This window comes from Meles meles, chromosome 11 (genome assembly GCF_922984935.1).
Source record: "Meles meles chromosome 11, mMelMel3.1 paternal haplotype, whole genome shotgun sequence".
Classification (NCBI taxonomy): domain Eukaryota; kingdom Metazoa; phylum Chordata; class Mammalia; order Carnivora; family Mustelidae; genus Meles; species Meles meles.
This window is the reverse complement of record NC_060076.1, coordinates 37,066,560-37,086,090: the sequence shown is the minus strand read 5'-3', so window position 1 is coordinate 37,086,090 and position 19,531 is coordinate 37,066,560. Positions and strand designations below refer to the sequence as shown.

General features: G+C 39.7%; 2 protein-coding genes across 7 annotated transcripts in view; one reads left to right on the top strand and one right to left on the bottom strand.

Moving 5' to 3' along the window:
- UNC13B (unc-13 homolog B) overlaps positions 1 to 19,531 on the top strand; it is a 233,197-nt gene that overhangs the window by 66,583 nt on the left and 147,083 nt on the right. For all 6 annotated transcript variants that reach the window (XM_046023716.1, XM_046023717.1, XM_046023719.1 and 3 more), the window contains exons 4-7: positions 674 to 791; positions 2,003 to 2,126; positions 5,607 to 5,680; positions 11,926 to 11,983. In XM_046023716.1, the coding sequence (XP_045879672.1) occupies positions 674 to 791; positions 2,003 to 2,126; positions 5,607 to 5,680; positions 11,926 to 11,983 (374 nt within the window). The remainder of the gene's footprint in view (positions 1 to 673; positions 792 to 2,002; positions 2,127 to 5,606; positions 5,681 to 11,925; positions 11,984 to 19,531) is intronic.
- LOC123953452 (aminoacyl tRNA synthase complex-interacting multifunctional protein 1-like) lies at positions 14,575 to 15,741 on the bottom strand. Its single transcript, XM_046023723.1, is given in 3 exon segments — positions 14,575 to 14,889; positions 15,101 to 15,468; positions 15,471 to 15,741. Coding segments are annotated over 3 exon segments (954 nt in total).

Here is a 19,531-nt window from a genome sequence, read left to right as displayed (position 1 = left end):
GGATTGTAGACTTGCAGGCCTGGCAATAATGCCCTTATTATTTACCCCCTTTTTTTTGGCGCAAGTGCATTAATCTAACCATATTTGTAGTTCCAAAGGAGAGGGGATGGATGGACAAAGGCATTTTTGTATAGATAATTACACAGTTTTCTAGGAACCTGAAGAATGGTTGTAGCATTCTGGGACATTTTGATTTTCCCTGACAATAGGATCCTGGTGAGAAAGTATTCAAGGTTTAGCAAAACAGGGGGCGCCTGGGTGGCTCAGTGGTTTAAGCCGCTGCCTTCGGCTCAGGTCATGATCTCAGGGTCCTGGGATTGAGTCCCGCATCGGGCTCTCTGCTCGGCAGGGAGCCTGCTTCCCTCTCACTCTCTCTGCCTGCCTCTCTGCCTACTTGTGATCTCTCTCTGTCAAATAAATAAATAAAATCTTTAAAAAAAAAAAAAAAAGGTTTAGCAAAACAGGAGATGTAGATGTAGGAGATACATATTTCATATTATTTGGCTTTCTTTCTTTTTTTCAAATTTATTTATTTATTTTTTTTAGTGATCTCTATACCCAGCATGGGGCTCAGACTCACAACCCTCATATTAAGAGTCATATTCTCTTCCTGCTGAGACTGCCTGGAACCCCTATCTGGCTTTCTTTAAAGAGCTTTCTTCTTTTCCTTCAGTGAAATTAGTCGCCTGGACCTAGGTCTAAGTGTGGAGGTATGGAACAAAGGACTGATCTGGGACACCATGGTGGGGACCGTGTGGATTGCACTGAAGACTGTTCGTCAGTCGGATGAGGTCAGTCAATGCATTGCCCATTTGGAGGTACAGTTCTAGCCCGTGCTTGTCCCGGTCTTGGCTCCGTTCAGCTAATATTCACCATGCATCTCAGATTGCTCTGTCCCCCTTCCTAATTTGTGAGCATTCAACCAGCCTATTCCTAACCTCACACAGAGGTTCAATAGATTTTATTTAACTCTTGTTTTCTCTCTGTCTTATGACTGAACTCAGAGGTGCCAGAACATCTCTTTAGAATATATCGGGTAGATAGCCCCCTCTGAGTACTGTGTATATGGGAGAGAGAGAGAGAGAGACAGAGAGACAGAGAGATCAGAGGGAAAAGGAGAGAAGAGGGAGAGTAAGTGTATGTTTGTGATCTAGGATACCTCTGGTTTCTGCATTCTCCTCTAAGATGCTATCCTGGGAGAGGTTCCATTAAAATTCCTCAGCCTGGATCCCATTGTCTGCTTTATTTCTTTGAGTCACAAATTGCCAGGGAACTTTCAGTCTTCCATCTTCCACATGTAACTCTAACAGAGTTTAAGACATTACCATGGATAGCAATTGTTATTCACCCTGTCTCTGTACCTTATTTCCAAGAGTGGTTTTCTACTTCATTTTCCCATATCAGATTAGAACATAACTCAGCATCATATTCCCATACACACTTACTTTGAACCTGGAAAAAATGTATTATACTCCTGTTTGGCTTTAACATTGACTATGTGCTTTCTCTGGGAGTAGGAATAGTGAAGGTCTGCCTCTCTTTCCTAAATTCTTTTAGTTCTAGCTATCTCTCCTCCCCTAGGCAGATGGACAGTTCATTTTTATTGTGGCTCCAGTTCAGGTCTACTTTAAGTAGCAATGTTAGTAGCTTTTTACTGATTAGAAGTAGTAATATATATTAAGTGACACAGCCATTAAAAGTTGTGCAGATTAAATATTGATCTATTGAGATGTTTGGTTTTTGAGTTTGGTACTCCAGAATTCTATGTTCAGTGGGCTTGCAGAGGGCTGAGCATGGTGTAAGCTGCTCTTCTGCCAAAGAGGGAGAACAAGCCACATAGCAGCAGAGACAAGTGGTGACAGTGGTGTGTTGGCCTATCAGGATGTGAGTGGTCTCCAGGAGCTCTCCAACAATGACATTCAGAAAAAAACACCCAACTCTTAAAATAGGAGAAGGGGAGTCATGAAGAAATAAAGTTTAATCTTAGATCTCTGTTTTCTAGGAAGGGCCTGGGGAGTGGTCCACATTGGAGGCAGAGACATTGATGAAAGATGATGAGATCTGTGGAACGAAAAACCCGACTCCTCATAAGATTTTGCTTGATACAAGATTTGAGTTGCCTTTTGGTGAGTCTATTGAATTGGACTTTAAAAACCATTTAACACTTTTTATCATATTGTTAACAATTGTTTGCTAGTCTCATTACTGTATTTTTTGTCTTGTCAGCTATCTCCTTTGAGGGCATTCTGACATTTTCTACTCTAGTCCTTATAACACTAGCCCAGAAATGGTGCAGACGATAGAATGGTACTCATTAAAGAATCCATACAAGTGCATTCTCTTCAAGTCAATAGGTTTCTCTGACTATTTTAATGACTTAAAACATGCTTATTAGAGAACAAAGATTTATTCTTTTGATAATTTAATATTCATTGTCTTGAAGTGAATGTATACCTTGTGATTTGTCAGTTTAAACATTGAAGTAGCATTAATAAATAGAAAAATATTTAAAAATAATTTTTAAGTTAGAAAAACACAAATACCATATGATTTCACTCATATGTGGAATTTAAGACACAAAATAGATGAACATAAGGGAGGGGAAGGAAAAATAAAATAAAAACAGAGGGAGGCAAACTGTAAGAGACTCTTAACTCTAGAAAATAAACTGAGGGTTACTGGAGGATGGTGGGTCGGGAGATGGGGTAATTAGGTGATGGGCATTAAGGAGGGTACTTGATGTAATGAGCACTGAGTGTTATATGTAACTGATGCATCATTAAATTCTACCCCTGAAATTAATAATATACTCTATGTTAACTAAATTGAATTTAAATGAAAAATAAAAATAATTTTTAATAAAAGCGGAAAATACATGATCATGGCAAAAATAGTTTTTTTGTATATATACAGTTTTGCTAAAGAGTGGATCTGTGGAGCTCCTCACACTGTCAGTCCATCCCTCATTGCATTTTATTTTACTTATTTGTTTTTATTTTAAGTAGGCTTCATGCTTAACATGGGGCTTTTGAATTCACGACCGTGAGATCAAGAGTCATATGCTCCACAGACTGAACCAGCCAGGCGCCCCCACACCAAGGCATTTTAAAAAGACATTCCTCTCTTTAAACACTGCATCACTTACATTGTGTCGTTGGTGGCACTATACATTTCTGTCTAGATCTGAGTTTCATGAGGGCTCTTGTGTACTTTATTTTGGTATCTTTTGAGTTGCTTGGCACATAATAGGTGTCTGATAAATGGGTTTTTGAATAAATGTTAAGGTAAAACCTCAGATAAGTGAACGTGAATGTGCCAAGCTTGTGCCTCTATGATAACCACATTTGGCATTCAGTTTTATTTTTTTTACCCTTTCGCGTTTTGGGGGATACCGTTTTTTTTTTTTTTTTGTTTGTTTTTTTTTTAAAGATTTTTTATTTATTTATTTGACAGAGAGAGATCACAAGTAGACAGAGAGGCAGGCAGAGAGAGAGAGAGAGGGAAGCAGGCTCCCTGCTGAGCAGAGAGCCAGACGCGGGACTCGATCCCAGAACCCTGAGATCATGACCTGAGCCGAAGGCAGCGGCTTAACCCACTGAGCCACCCAGGCGCCCCTGGGGGATACCGTTTTAAAAGACTTAAGAGGGGCGCTGGGTGGCTCAGTGGGTTAAAGCCTCTGCCTTCCACTCAGGTCATGATCCCAGGGTCCTGGGATTGAGCCCCGCATCGGGCTCTCTGCTCAGCAGGGAGCCTGCTTCCTCCTCTCTCTCTCTGCCTGCCTCTCCGCCTACTTGTAATTTCTGTCTTTCAAATAAATAAATAAAATCTTTAAAAAAAAAAAAGACTAAAGAAAGGGAGGTGCCATAAAAAATAAATAAATTAATTAATTAAAAAAAAGAAAGGGAGGTGCTTAGGTGGCTCAGTCAGTTAAGGCTCCAACTCTTGTTTTCTGCTCAGGTCATGGTCTCAGGGTCATGAGATAGAGCCCCAAGTAGGGCTCCCTGCTCAGTGGGGAATTTGCTTCTCTGTCTGCCCCTCTGTCCCTCCTCCCGCTTGCATGTATGCACTGGCTCTATCTCTAAAATAAATAAGTAAATCTTTTAGAAAACTAAAAAGGCTTAATAAAGGGTCTTTCTAAGGGAAGAATTTTAGCTTACAGTTTGCCATATTTTGGCAATGGAATTTTCTTTTGGATAATTCAGAAACCTGTGAAATATTCTATTCAGTTATATACCATTATCTTTTAAAAATAGTAACATGATTTTTTTATTATGTTGAAAGTTCAGAAAATACAGGTATGCAAAAAGAACATGAAAATTTCTTACAACGTCATCAACTAGAGATGTTTTTTTACGTGTTGATATGTTTCTTTTTATTTTTTTTTTAACTTTTGTCTGTTACTTTTTTTTTTAAACATTTTATTCATTTGACAGAGAGAAAGATCACAAGTAGGCAGAGAGTCAGGCAGGGAGAGAGGGGGAAGCAGGCTCCCCGCTGAGCAGAGAGCCTGATGCGGGGCTTGATCCCAGGACCCTGAGATCATGACCTGAGCCGAAGGCAGAGGCTTAACCCACTGAGCCACCCAGGCACCCTGTGTTTCATTTATTTTCAAAAAAATTTTTAGGGACATATGGGTGGCTCAAGTCATTAAGTGTTTGCCTTTTGCCTCCGGTCCTGCGGTCCTGGGATAAAGCCCCACATTAGGCTCCCTGCTCAGCGGGGAGCCTGCTTCTCCCTTTTCCGCTCCTCCTGCTTCTCCCTTTCCCGCTTCTCCTGTTTGTGTTCCTACTCTTGCTGTCTCTCTCTCTGTCAAATAAATTTTTTAAAAAATCTTTTTTTTTTTTTTTTTCTAAATTTATGAGAGAGAGAGCATGAGCTGGGGAAGGGCAGAGGAGAGGGAGAAGCAGGCTCCCTGCTGAGCAAGGAGCCCTATGTAGGGCTCGATCCCAGGACCCTGATATCATGATCCAAGCTGATAGCAGATGCTTAACTGACTGAGCCACCCAGACGCCCCAATAAATAAAATCTTTAAAAAATTTTTTAAAAAATATTTATTTATTTGAGAGAGAGAGGGAAAGAGAGTCTCAAGCGGACTCTGCACTGAGCGTGGAGCGCAACAAGGGGCTTGATCTCATGGCGCTGAGATGGCTCATGGCCTGAGCCAACACCGAGAGTTGGATGCTTAACCATCTGAGGTACCCAGGTGGCAAGATTTCATTCCTTTGATGGCTGAATAATATTCCAGTGTGTATGTGTGTGTCTGTGTGTGTGTGTTTACATATACCACATCTTCTTTATCCATAGAATGGGGGTTTCTGTCTGCAAAGAAACATCATTGAGATTTTGATAGCAATTGCATTCAATATATAGATCATGCTGGACAGTGTTGACATTTTAACAATATTAAGTCCTCTGATCTAATGGGAATAATAGTACCTTATTTTGTTTTTTTGTGAAGATTCAAGATGAAGTTCATGGCAAGAACCAAGCCTACCAGTAAGATTAGTCCATCACTTTCTAACTTTGATTATTTGATAGAATAAAGAATTATTGAGCCATGATTAAATTAACAACCTAGTAATTTAGTTTCTTCTTTTTCATGGTAGATATCCCAGAGGAGGAAGCCAGATATTGGACCTACAAGTTGGAACAAATCAATGTCTTGGGAGCTGACAGTGAGGTAGGAACTGCCTTATATGCAATACAGAAAGATGGGGAAAATTTCTTTCTAGGACACTATAGTTTGCCAAGGGAGGACCTAGGAGCATGTTAAAAAATGAAAGAATTTAAGCTGCATTAAATTAAGAAGGCAACTGGAAGATCACTGGACATTCATTAGAAGGATCTGTTTCCCACTTTTTCTGTTTTTCTCATTGTCCCCCATAAATGGCTGAGTTGGTATTTAGTCTGACTGTAGACTCTGAGTGGGAGCTTATACTAGGGAAACTGTCCTCTTGTTACACAGGTGAGTGAAAAACATTTCTTCTGCTAATTCCCAGATTTGGGGATATACAACTGACCGTTGAACAACAGGAATTTGAACTGTGTGGGTTCACTTATACACAGATTTTTTTTTTGAAGATTTTTATTTTATTTGTTAGAGATGATGGGGAGAGAGAAAGAGAGTGAGTGCATAAGCAGGGGGAGTGGTAGCAGAGGGAGAAGCAGGCTACCCACTGAAGCAGGGAGCCCTATATGGGCTCAGTCCCAGGACGCTGGGATCATGACCTGAGCCCAAGGCAGGTGCTTAATTGACTAAACCACCCAGGTGTCCTATACACAGATTTTTAAAAAAAATAAATATAGTACTGTAAATGTATTTACTTTTATGATTTTATGAACATTTTTTTCCCTCTAGCTTGTAAGAATACAGTATATAACACATATAACATACAAAATATGCTTTAATTGACTGTTAATTGGTAAGGCTTCCAGTCAAAAGTAGGTTTTTAGTAGTTAAGTTTTTGGGGGGCCTAAAGTTATATGTGGGGTGCCTGGGTGGTCCATTGGTTAAGCAACTGCCTTTGGCTCAGGTCATGATCTTGGAGTCCTGGGATCGAATCCCTCATCAGGCTCCCTGCTTGGCAAGGAGTCTGCTTCTCCCTGTGACCCTACCCCTTCTCATGGGCTCTCGCTCGCTCGCTCTCATTCTCTCTCTCTCTCTCTCAAATAAATAAATCTTAAAAAATAAAAAAGTTATATGTAAACTTTTGCCTATGTGGAAGGTCAATGCCCGTAACCCCTCACTGTTCAAGTCAACTGTATATTGTTATTAGTATGTTCTTTTTAGGGATGCTTAGAGTATTGCATTGCTTGGTCCTGTCTTATCTCCACAGAGAAGTCTGGTGCACAGAAGGGAACACAGTCAGCTCAGTCTGGGCAGTCAGGAATGGGGAATGGTTTTGTTATTGGTGGTGAAGGGAAAAAATAAGATTTTCATTTTTGGGCATGTTGGACTGTTAGAAAATTGGTCTGATTATAAGGTAGAGTTTGGAGTGCCAGCGGATATTTCAATGGAAATGTCTGGTAAGCAACCTCATGAAAGAATATGAAACTCAGGGTTAGATAGGGTTAGGAGCTATAGGCATAGAGTTTGGGTTCATGAACATGATGGTAGCATTTGGAGTCCCAGGAATAGAAGAATTCACTCAGGTAGAATATAAAGTATTGAGGAGGAATGAGGACAAAACCTTAGGGGAACATCAAAGATAGAATATGGAAAAAACCAAAGAGGTGGAGAAAGAGTTGCCTGAAGAGAGTAAGTAGAAGAAAGAGTAAAAGGTTCACGGAACAAAGGGTTTTAAGGCAGAAATTCTTTTTTTTTTTTTTTTATTTATTTATTTGAAAGACAGAGGTCACAAGTAGGCAGAGAGGCAGGCAGAGAGAGAGAGGAGGAAGCAGGCTCCCTGCTGAGCAGAGAGCCCAATGTGGGGCTCAGTCCCAGGACCCTGGGATCATGACCTGAGCTGAAGGCAGAGGCTTTAACCCACTGAGCGTCTCAGGCGCCCCAAGGCAGAAATTCTTGATACTGTCAAGTGTTATTGAGAAAAAAGATGATGAGGAGTGAAATAGAGCTGTTGCATTTGGTAATTAATGACCGTATCTCTGGATTAGTGCGGGAAGCCAAAATGAATATTTTGATGAGTGTATTTGTTTCCTAGGGCTGCCATAACAAAGTACCACCAGAATTCTGAAATTAAGTTATTGGCAGGGTCAGTTCCTTCTGGCTGTTCCAAGGAATTGTCTTATGCCTCTCTTCTGCCTTCTGGTGGTTTTCAGTAGTCCTTGCTGTCCCTTGGCTTGAAGACACATTATTCCATTCTCTGCTTCTGTTAATCACATGCCTCTCTGTCTCTCAGTCTGTCCTCACAGTGTGTTCTCTTGGTATGTCTCTGTCCAAATTTACATTTATGTTGTAAGGACAACAGTCATTGGATTAATTGGATTACATCTATAGAACCCCATTTACAAATAGGGTCACATTCATAGGTACTGGGGATTAAGACATTCATTTTTTTTTAAGATTTTATTTATTTATTAGACAGAGAGAGATCACAAGTAGGCAGAGACCAGCAGAGAGAGATGGGGAAGCAGGCTCCCCGCTGAGCAGACAGTCCAACGCGGGGCTCAATCCCAGAACTCTGGGATCATGACCTGAACCGAAGGCAGAGGTTTAACCCACTGAGCCACCCAGGCGCCCCTTCATATTTTTTTGAGGTACACAGTTCAACACACAATGAGTTAAATCAAAGATGAAGAAATAGAATTTGTGATAAGTGCAAATTACTCTTGTCAGGGTTTTCTCTTAATTTAACTGAATCCTCTTTAGGCTTCCAGTTATTAAACTTCATAACTCTTCTCATGTCCAAGCCAACACTTCAATTTTTTTTGTTTATTGAAAGCTCCAATCTTTCTTCATCCCTTGATAAATGCCAGATAGACTCTATCATTAAATCCACTTTACCCATTGTGCTTTTTGTTTTCCCACAGCCTGGGTGTAGACTCGTATACAGTTTTCCAAACTCCCATCTTCTTTTTTTTCCTCCTAAAGAAACACATTGCTGAATGCCTGGCTGGCTCAGTTGGTAGAACATGCAACTCTTGATCTCGGGGTTGAGTTCGAGCCCCACATTGGGTGTGGAAATTACTTAAAAATCTAAAAAAAAAAAACCCACATTGTACTTTTGATTTTATAGGCTTACTGTGTGTCACTATGCAGAATCAGATGAAGAAGTTAAAGCAATAAAAAAAGAATGTAACTGGGGCGCCTGGGTGGCTCAGTGGGTTAAAGCCTCTGCCTTTCGCTCAGGTCATGATCCCAGGGTCCGGGATCGAGCCCCGCATCGGGCTCCTTGGCGGGGAGCCTGCTTCCTCCTCTCTCTCTCTCTGCCTGCCTCTCTACTTGTGATCTCTATCTGTCAAATAAATAAATAAAAAATCTTAAAAAAAAAAAAAAGAATGTAGCTTTTTTTTTTAACATTTTTTATTTATTTATTTGACAGAGATTACAAGTAGACAGGCAGGCAGAGAGAGACAGAGAGAGAGAGAGAGGGAAGCAGGCTCGCTGCTGAGCAGAGAGCCCGATGCGGGACTCGATCCCAGGACCCTGAGATCATGACCTGAGCCGAAGGGAGCGGCTTAACCCACTGAGCCACCCAGGCGCCCAAAACAATGTAACTTATACAAGTACTACAGAATTTTACAAGTTCTGAAAATGGTGATTCTTGGTCTGTGGTTCTCAACTCCTTCTAAGATTTTTGCTTTTTGTTTCTGTTCTAGGATTCGGAGTTCACTCAGTTTACTTCTTCCATCCCTTCCTTTATAACCCTCTTCTTGTTGTTTTTAAAGATTTGTTTATTTGAGAGAGGGAGAAAGAGAAAGCAGGTGCAGGTGTAGGGGCAGAGGCAGAGAGAGAGAGAGAGAGAGAATCCTCTAGCAGACTCCCTGCTGAGCATGGAGCTGGATCCCAGGACCCTGAGATCGTGACCTGAGCCGAAATCAAGAGTCAGCTGCTTAACTGACTGAGCCACCAGGCGCCCCATCCTCTCGTTATTTTTAAAAGCTTTATTGAAATAAGGTTCACATACCATACAATGCACACATTTAAAGTGTACAAACATATCTGTTTACATATTAACATTATAATACTTATATATTATAGATAAATAATGTGATGGATTTGACTTAGTAATCTCTTGAGGATTGTCCATTATATGCATAATGAGATTGGATATAATTAGGATTATTTTTATTTCTGTGTTTGTATGTGCGTGTGTGTGTATGGTTTTTTTGTTTGTTCATTTGTTTGATGAAGTAAACTCTACCCCCAACTTGGGGTTCAGACTCACAGCCCCAAGATATCAAGAGTATGTTCTATTAACTGAGCTAGCTAGGTGCCCCTCTGTTTTTGTTTTTTTGGTACATATGTATGATAGATTTTTCCTTAGCTCTTTTAATATTGTTAATTAGGCTTTAGTTGCTTTTCCATCTTTCTGCTTTGGGCCTAGAGGATATTCATGAAATATGTCTTCTGAAAATATCTGCTATTGTCTTTTTTTTTTTTTTTAGCATCTTATTTATGTATTGTCACAAAGGGAGAGCACAAGCTGAGGGAGAGGCAAGCAGAGGGAGAAGCAGGCCTCCCCACTGTGCAAGGAGCCTGATGCAGACAGATCGCAGGACTCCAGGATCATAACCCAAGCCCAAGGCAGACACTAAAGTGACTGAGCCACCCAGGCATCCTTCTACTTTCATTTCTTAAATCTGAATTCTTCTAGTTTAATATTTAAAGTTATAGAATTTGGGGGGGTTCCGGGTTGGTTCAGTTAGTAGAATATGTGACTCTTAATCTTAGGGCTGTGAGTTCAAATCCCATTTGGGTGTGGAACCTACTTAAAAAGAATTAAAAATTAATAAAGTTACAGAATTTTCTCACTGTTAGATCTGTGTACTGCCTGTAAAATTCATCCTCATTTGTAATGGTTACTGTTTATAACCAAGTCCATTTTTTACCTTTGAGTGGTGGGTTGCTTAACTTTTAAGAACTTTTTGAGCATTTTTATGATTGGCCGATTTACTCTTACTATTGTTTAGGTTGTGCTTGACTTCTCATTATTCTCTATTGGAATTAGTAATGGCAGTATCTAACTCTGATATTTGTATCATAGTTAATCGTTTATAAAGTACTTCACATATAAAACTATATTTACATACAGAAAGTGTTTTGTATTTTGTGTTCAACTACTTGAGATGTCCTTTACCATTAATAACTCCTATGTAAGCCGCCATAAACTTTTGTCTGGATTATTGCAGTAATTAGTCTTTTCCTCTTGTTTCCTATAGTTCACCTTATGCAGCAGCCAGAAAGACTTTTACAGTGTAATCGAATCATATCCCTTTTGTGTCTAAAATTATAAATGGCTTCTCAATACGCTAGAATAAAATCCAAACTCCTTACCGTTATGTACAAACTCTGTCAAGGCCTTTGTAGATAATGGGTTCTTAAGAACTGTATGCTGAATGAGTGACTCATTCATTGGCAGTGTTAGAGAACTGTCTTGCCCAGTACATCAGAGCATAGTAATAAGTGGCAGGGTCAGGATGAGAACTCCATATTTCATATTTGCAAATTGCTGGACCAAATTATGTCTTTTGAATCCTCCAGTAGGCTCTGATCAAACTATTTTGTTTTTCAGACTGTGTACCTTTGTTAACTTGTTTATGCCTTTCTCTTGTTTTGCCTTTATAAATCTTGCCCATTCTCAAGACTTGCATTTAGTTATGCTCTCTTTTATAGAACTTTCTTTCTTTCTTTTTTCTTTTCTTTTTTTTTTTAGTGGCTTCAGTAATCTGTATTTGTTTTTTTTGGTTGTAATGGTGGTGTTGGGTTGGGGAGGCTAGAATGGAAAGGGAACGCTAGTAGTTATGAGATGTTGCATTACATGCTTAAATAAGTAATTTTACTTCCCATATGACCTTGTGAGGAAAGAAGCACATTATGTTTTTTAAAATGGGAAGACTCCATTTCAGAGAGGTTTTTGGTTCCATCACCCAAATGGGGAAATCTGTATGTTATCCATAAGAAAACTCAGAGGATTGAGTTCCCTAAGCTCTCTAAGGCTCCTCGAAGCCTTCTACGGCTGACTGGCAGAGCTGGTACGTACCCAGGTGCCCTTGATCAAAGCAGTTTCTCTGCTCTCCTGCATTAGTTAGCCTGTTAAATTGGGCAAGGGGCATAATCTGACACATAGTCTGACCTATATGTCAGGATCATACAGGGAAATCAGCAGGATGACTTGTTTCTGTTCAATAAAATTTAACTCTAGTCAAACACTAAATCTTTTCAGAAGCAGCTGTGATTTTTTTTTTTTGCCTGTATTTGGGCCTCTTATCTGTGTTTTTTTTCTTTGTCCTTTTTGCTTCTAGTGTTTCAGTCAAGAAGAAAGCCAGAGGAAGCTATTGCCCACTGCTGCCGCCCAGTGTTGTAAGTGAGAAACTTGTCTTTGAATATCATTGATCAAAGCTTCCTGTCAGTTCTCCAAACCTGGCTTTTTTTGAGTTGGGGAGGGTAGAGATGTCAACAAAAGATATTCTGGAGGCATACCTATTCAGGCCCATATCTGCAGTGGTTATCTAGTCATTAGTGTTTGGAAGAGTCCTTTTGGTTTTGTGTGGCTGTAAGCAGGGCAGTGGTGCTCATCTTTTATCTCCATGTGAGAGCTTTTACTATGGGGGAATGATTTTTCCCATTTTATCCCATTTACCTGTTACTGTAAGTTCAGTTTCAGTGTCATCACCCCAGGGAAATCTTATTGCTGTTTCCTCCCTCCCCCATGTCTAGCCTGGGTGTCTCTCCTCTCCTTCCATAGTATCCTATGCATACATTCATCGATCATATAACCCATTCTGTATTGTTATCTATCTATATTTCTTTGACAAGAACACAGTTTTTATAGGCATAGACATTCTTCTATTTTATATTTCTAGACTCTTTCTTAATACCTGATACGTAGTACAGAAAGCCACAATAAAGTTTGATGAATGACTGAGAGAATTTGTCATTTCTCTTGAGATTAATTTATCCAGACTACAAAGATTCACTCTTGAAATGAGCTGTTTTGTTGGTGTAGTTCTCCCTTCTCGGTGTCTCTGAAAATAGCTTGAGGAGACACTAAAGGACTGACTTGTAGTTTTTGTCTTTCACTTTTTCAACCTCTGTGTGTGTGTGTTTTGTGCTTCTATTGTGTTAGTATAGTTTTTCTGAACCAGATGCCAAATTCTAAATAGCTGCTGGTTGAAAGTGGTAGTTGTAGTAATTATTGTAGCAATAGTGGTAATAATAAGAACCATAGTCACCATAGTAACATAAATTGAGGTCTTATGGTATGCCAGATGCTGCCATCAGAACTAAAATGTACTAATTTATTTAATCTTCACAATAACCCAAAGACATGGTTTTTACTGTTGTCCCATTTTTCAGATGAGGAAACTGAGGCATGAAGAGATTGAGTAATTTGACACAAATCACATAGGTAGTAGGTGGTGAAGGAAATATTCTATTTTTTTTTTAAGATTTATTTATTTATTTATTTGACAGACAGAGATCACAAGTAGGCAGAGAGGCAGGCAGAGAGAGAGGGAGGAAGCAGGCTCCCTGCTGAGCCGAGAGCCCGATGCAGGGCTTGATTCCAGGACCCTGAGACCATGACCTGAGCCGAAGGCAGAGGCTTAACCCACTGAGCCACCCAGGTGCCCCTGAAGTAAATATTCTAACACAGACAACCTGACTCCACAGCCAATACTTGGAACCATTATAACCTTCATAGTGTTTCTGAGAAGGAAAACCTCCATTCGTGGTTTGTCAGTCCATTGGTTGTCTTCCATTATATAGGCTACTTTCGTGATAAAAGTAAGACCAGTGGCAGACCTCAACATTTTTTCTTTCTTTAGAGAAAATCTGCAATTTTTCATTTTACTTATTACTAACTTTTTTTTTTTCCATATAGGACTTTGAATTTATCAAACATTTAGGGTCATAAGAGACCAGAAGAATCTGAATTGAAAACCAGGCTGTGAATTAAAGTCTGTAGGTCCTTTCCAGAACTCATTCTAATGAGTTAGTTTTGACCTTTTAAATTATTTATTTATTTAGTTATTTTTTAGCAAGAAAGAGAGTGACAGGGCAGAGGGAGAGAGAGAGAGAGAGAAAATCTCAGCCAGCTCCATGACCAGGACAGAGCCCAACATGGGGCTTGAGCTTACAACCTTGAGATTGTGACCTGAGCCGAAATTGAGTCAGTTGCTTAACTGACTGAGCCATCCAGGTACTCTTGACCTTTTTAATCTCTTAAACCTTTCTCCAGGACTGCTAATGAGGTGTGAAATGGAGTGATTGAGATTTCACTTCCCATTCTTCCCTGCACCCTTTTTGAAGTTCAGTTGAAGTGATTGGAGATCAAATGCCAAGAGAGCTGGTAGAAATAAAAGGCCATAAATAATCAATAGGTTTGAGACACCTGGGTGGCTCAGTCAGTTAAGTGTCTGCCTTCGGCTGAGGTCCTCATCCCAGAGTCCTGAGATCCAGTCCTACATTGTGCTTCTTGGTCAGTGGAGACCTTGCTTCTCCTGCCACCTTCTCCCTCTGTCTGCCACTCCCCCTGCTTGTGCTCACTGGCTCTCTCTGACAAATAAAAAATAAATAAAATATTAAAAAAAAATTGAATAATTTTCATATGTTTATTGGCTAATTTATTTTTCTGTGAATAGTCTGTTCCTATCTTTTGGGGGAAAAAACCCCCCAAAACAGAAAAGTTGACAGTATAATGAGGACCCATTTATCTTTTACTAGATTCAGTGGTAAACATTTTGCCACACTTGCTCTCCCTTGTTGTCCCAACCTCTCATTTCTCTCTTTCTGTGTATATGCATACACAAAAATACACGTATTTAAAAAAAAAAATACATGTATTTTCTGAATCATTTGGATATAATCTTTTTTTACAAGTGACAAATATATTTCTTTCTATTGTTATTAAAGTTTTCTCCAATATAGTTCAGTAAACGAAGCATTTAATTTTATTTTATTCCACTGTTAGTCATAGTTTGAGCCCTACACACTCCCTTCCCTTTCACCTCAAAGGGAGCTCCTTTGTAGGTAGCCATACACTCATCATTAGTAAAGAGATCAGGCTGGATCTGCTCCCAAATCTTAGGATTCAGCTCCTTGTCAGGCTCTCCAGAAAAAGCATCAAAAACGATTCTGTCTCCAGGAACAGACCCATTAGGAGGTGCCAAGATTTCAACTTTCTCAGATGAGCTAGCACACATCACCATTGCTTGAGATATTACCCCCCTCATCTTTGCAGGTTTCAGGTTACAAAGTAAAATCACCATCAGATTTTTTTAAAAAAGATTTTATTTATTTATTTGACAGACAGATATCACAAGTGGCAGAGAGGCAGGCAGAGGGAGAGAGAGGGGGAAGCAGACTCCTCGCCAAGCAGAGAGCCCGATGTGGGGCTTGATCCCAGTGCACTCTGGGATCATGACCTGAGCCGAAGGCAGAGGCTTTAACCCACTGAGCCACCCAGGTGCCCCTCACCATCCGATTTTGCATATGTTCAAGAGGAACATGATTCACTAGGCCACTGACAACTGTTCTTGGGACTGTTTCTCCAACATCTACTTCTTCCACATATAAAGAATCTGCATCAGGGTGTTCTCTGGCAGTGATGATACAACCAACTCGAAGATCCAGACGAGAAACATGTACTGGCTTAGAGTCAATGCTTCCTGCTACTGACTGCTGTTTTTTCTCCTTTTTCTTTCCTTTCACTTCGGTTTTCTCTTTCATCTTCTTTTCTTTTGCTCCTCTTCCTATCTGTTCTTTGGCACCAGCAGTTATAGTTGTTATTGGTCTAGACTGTATCACATTTTCAGAAACTGTGGAATTAGCTTGCTGCAGAGTATCGATGGAAATGGTATTTGTTTCACTCCATTTTGAATTTCTGCCTGAATTAGCTCTTGTTTCAGTTCTTCAGTTTCTTTCTTTAATTGAGCATTTTCAACTCGAAGTTTCTTCTCTTCTCTCAAAGTTTCCTGCAAAATTGCTTTCTCTTTAAGAAGAGCAACTTGCTGCTTTAAATATTCAATAATTTGATCTACTTCTGCACCCTTCTGTTCCAGTCTCTTCAGAACAACACCATTAGTTGCCATTTTTGCCAAGAAATGGCAGAAAATCATGAATCAGTGGACAGAACAACCTGGTGAGCCTCACCCAGGCAACCTCAGTATGGAGCCGTCCATTTGGATGTAATCTTCAGACATCATGACACATCAGCATGTATCTCCTTAGAGTTAGGACAGTCTACATAACCAAACTACCATGATCAGAATCAAGAAATTTAACACTGACACAATAATATTATCTAATATATGGTGCATATTAAGAATTCTCCAATTATCCCCCAAATATTTTTATAGCTCTTTTTTCCCTCATTGTATGATCCAGTCAGGAATCACACATTTAACTTAGTTGTCCTGATTTTTTAATATACTTTAATAATCATAAAAAATCCTTGCCTTTTTGGTCATTTATTAACAGTGGTATATATTTTTTTCCAATCAGAAGATCATTCAGTTCAGTCATTGAATTTTTGGGAGTTTATTATAAGTAATCAAAAAACAGATAAAGATTTGTGTATAAAGATGTTGATTACAGAATATTTAAATAACAAAGTTTAAAAATGACTATAGTTAATAGTAAATGATAATCATAAGATTGAGTATTATGCATTAATTTAAAATTATGCTTTGGATAATAATAGAGACATTTTTATGAAACTTAAAAGGGGCCTCTGGGTGGGTCAGTTGTTTAAGTGTCCAACTCTTGATTTCAGCTCAGGTCATGATATCAGGGTAGTGAGATTGAACCTGCTTGGGAATCTCTCCCTCTCCCTCTGCCCCTCCCCACTCACACACTCATCTTTTTCTCTCTAAAAATAAAATAAAATCTTTTAAAAAGTCCTTTAAGGTAAAAAGTATATAAAACTGGGGTGTCTGCTGGCTTAGAGCTTAGAGGAATGTGTGACTTTGATCTTGGGGTAATAAATTCAAGCCCCAAGTTGGGTGTAGAGATTATTTAAAAAATATCTTTTAGAAACTATATAAAACTTCCTGTATGTGTGTGTATATATGCCAGTTTCAACTAACGGAGACAAAGAGGGAGGGAATGAAGGCTGTCGGACTTCTTGGATTCTACAGGATCAGACTGTAGCATTATTTTGGTGTGAACATGTGCTTTTCTTGAAGAAAGGGAAGAATGACCTGGAAGGTGATTCAGAGACTATTAGTGCTGCTACTCCCAGCACAGGCCCAGTGGGCAATGCTCTTCTGTTTCAGAGGGAGGCCCCTGAGAAGAGCCATGTGGCAGGGCCATCCTGAAGAACTGTGGGGGTGATGCTGCTAACCCAGTGGGTCTGGAAGGTGGGACATCAACCAAAGAGAATTATTCTATAGCTTTAACATCTAATATGATTTGCCTTGCTAGGTTTTGGATTTGCTTGGGCTCTATCAGCTTTTCCTTCTTTCCTTTTCTTTCTTGTAGAATGGGAATCTCTCACTTATTCCTGTCCCTTCCACCATTGTAACTTGTTTGGCTTCACAGGTTCGCAGCTGGAGAGGAATTTTGCCTCAGGAGGAATCATACCTGGAGTCTCACTCATATCTAATTAGTTGCTATTTAAGTGAGACTTTGAATTTTAGATGTTCGGGTTGATCTGGATTTGAGACTTGTGGGGCTGATGAGATGGAAAAGATGTATTTTGCATGTGATAAAGACATGAATTTTGAGGGGGCCAGAGGTGGAATGCTGTGGGCTGAATTGTGTTCCTCTAACACTCATAAATTGAAGTTCTAACCCCTAATGTGATTATATTTGGAGAGAGAACCTGTGAGGAGGTGTTAAAGTTAAATGAAGTCATAGGGAGACCCTAATCTGAAAGGATGGGTCCCCTTTTAAAAAGAGGAAGAGACACCAGAGCTCTCTCTACCATGTGAGGACACAGCAAGAAGGTTGCCATTTGCAAGGTAGCAGAGCTCTCAGTAGAAACTGAACCCTACCAGAACCTTGATCTTTTGACTTTTCAGACTCTGGAAACTGAGAAAATAAATTTCTGCTGTTTAAGCACCCAAACTGTGGCATTTTGTTATGGCAGCCCTTGCAGATTAATACATGTATATAAATGTATTTATATAATTAGGAGAAAAATACCTGGAAATAGAAGTACCAAAATATTAATCAAATTTGTCTCAGGTATGAGGGATTGACATTTTTTTGTTGTTGTTGTTCTTCCAATTAACCTAATAGAAATCAATAAGTAGTTCCAAATGAAAGTCCAGCAGGTTATTTTGAAGGACTCAAACCTTAGAACATTTATGTGGTACTATCTATTGTTTTCCTTCTTGTTTTAATTCAGATAATTAACATAGAGTGTTATATTAGTTTCAGGTATACAGTATAGTGATTGAGCAATTCTATACATTGCTCATTTGCTCATGCTCATCATGATAAGTATACTCTTAATCCCTTACTGCTATTTCACCTATTCCCCCACTCACCTCCCCTCTGCTAACCACCAGTTTGTCCTCTGTATTTAGGAGTCTGTTTTTTGTCTCTTTTTTTCTTTGTTCATTTTGTTTCTTAAATTCCACATACGAGTGAAATAATATGGTATTTGTCTTTGACTGACTTATTTCACTTACAATTATATTCTCTAGATCCATCCATGTTATTGCAAATGGCAAAATTTCATTCTTTTTTATGGCTGAGTAGTATCCCATTGTGTATACCACATCTCCTTTATCCGTTCATCTATGGCATTTTGCATCTTACATTTTCTAAATACTTAATGATGTACTACTTTAAAAAAAAAATAATCTCTACACCCAGTGTGGGTCTTGAACTCATGATCCTGAGAGCAAAGTTCACAGGCTCTACTGAGTGAGCCACGCGGGCACTCCCAACAATGTACTACTTTTAATAGCTAAAACTTTCTAAGCAAAGTAATGGAATAATTAGTCCTTGTTCTGAATTTGGGTTTGCTGCTATCTCTCTGAGTGACTCTGGAAGTCTTCTTACTGTCTGCTTCATTTTCTTGATGTATAAAAGGGGAGAGTTAGTCTAAATGGTCTCTAGGTCTCTTTTTCTTTCTTTCTTTCTATTTTTTTTTTTTTTTTGGCGGGATGTTGGGGGCAGCAAGGGTGATAATGTTTTTAATTCCTGTACATGAGATAAACCGGGGTGCTTGGGCAAAGCTGGTATTGGTCTCCGACGTCTGGCCAGGGGGTACAGCTGGCCCCTTAAACAGACCTCAGTCATTGGCCCTGTTGACCTCGTAGTCAGGGTACATGGCTTTGATCTTCTTGGTGGAGATGGAGTGTTGGGCATGACCGTAACCCATTGAATAGACATACATGTAGATCTTCTTGTCCTGGATCTGGTGGGAGATCGGCCTGCTTCCCAGGCACTATAACTCTTCTTCTGTGTCTTGCCCAGTACTTTGTCGCAGATGTCAGTTGAAGACGCCATGAGAATTGATGTTCACATCAGTGATCTTGGCAAGGTCTGTCGCCGCTATGTTCCCCACAGCCCACCTATCCCTGAAGACTGTGTCTCTAGGTTTCTTTTAGCTGTCATATCACATGATCCTGTAACTTCCTAGTCCTGAGATACCTTCACAGGTCCCTCCACTGCCTTTTCTTTTAGGGTCAGTCTTCTGCAGTTACTTGTGAGATCCCTTCAAAATGTTTTCACAAATGACTACTCCTCTAAAGAAGTCCTTACTCTTAGCTTTGCTGTGAAGGTTTCTCAGACCCCAATTATTTGGATATACTCTTTTTTTTTTTTAAATTATTTATTTATTTATTTGTCAAAGAGAGAGAGAGAGAGAGCACAGGCAGAGGCAGAGGCAGAAGCAGGCTCCCTGCTGAGCAAGGAGCCCGATGTGGGACTCGACCCCAGGACACTGGGACC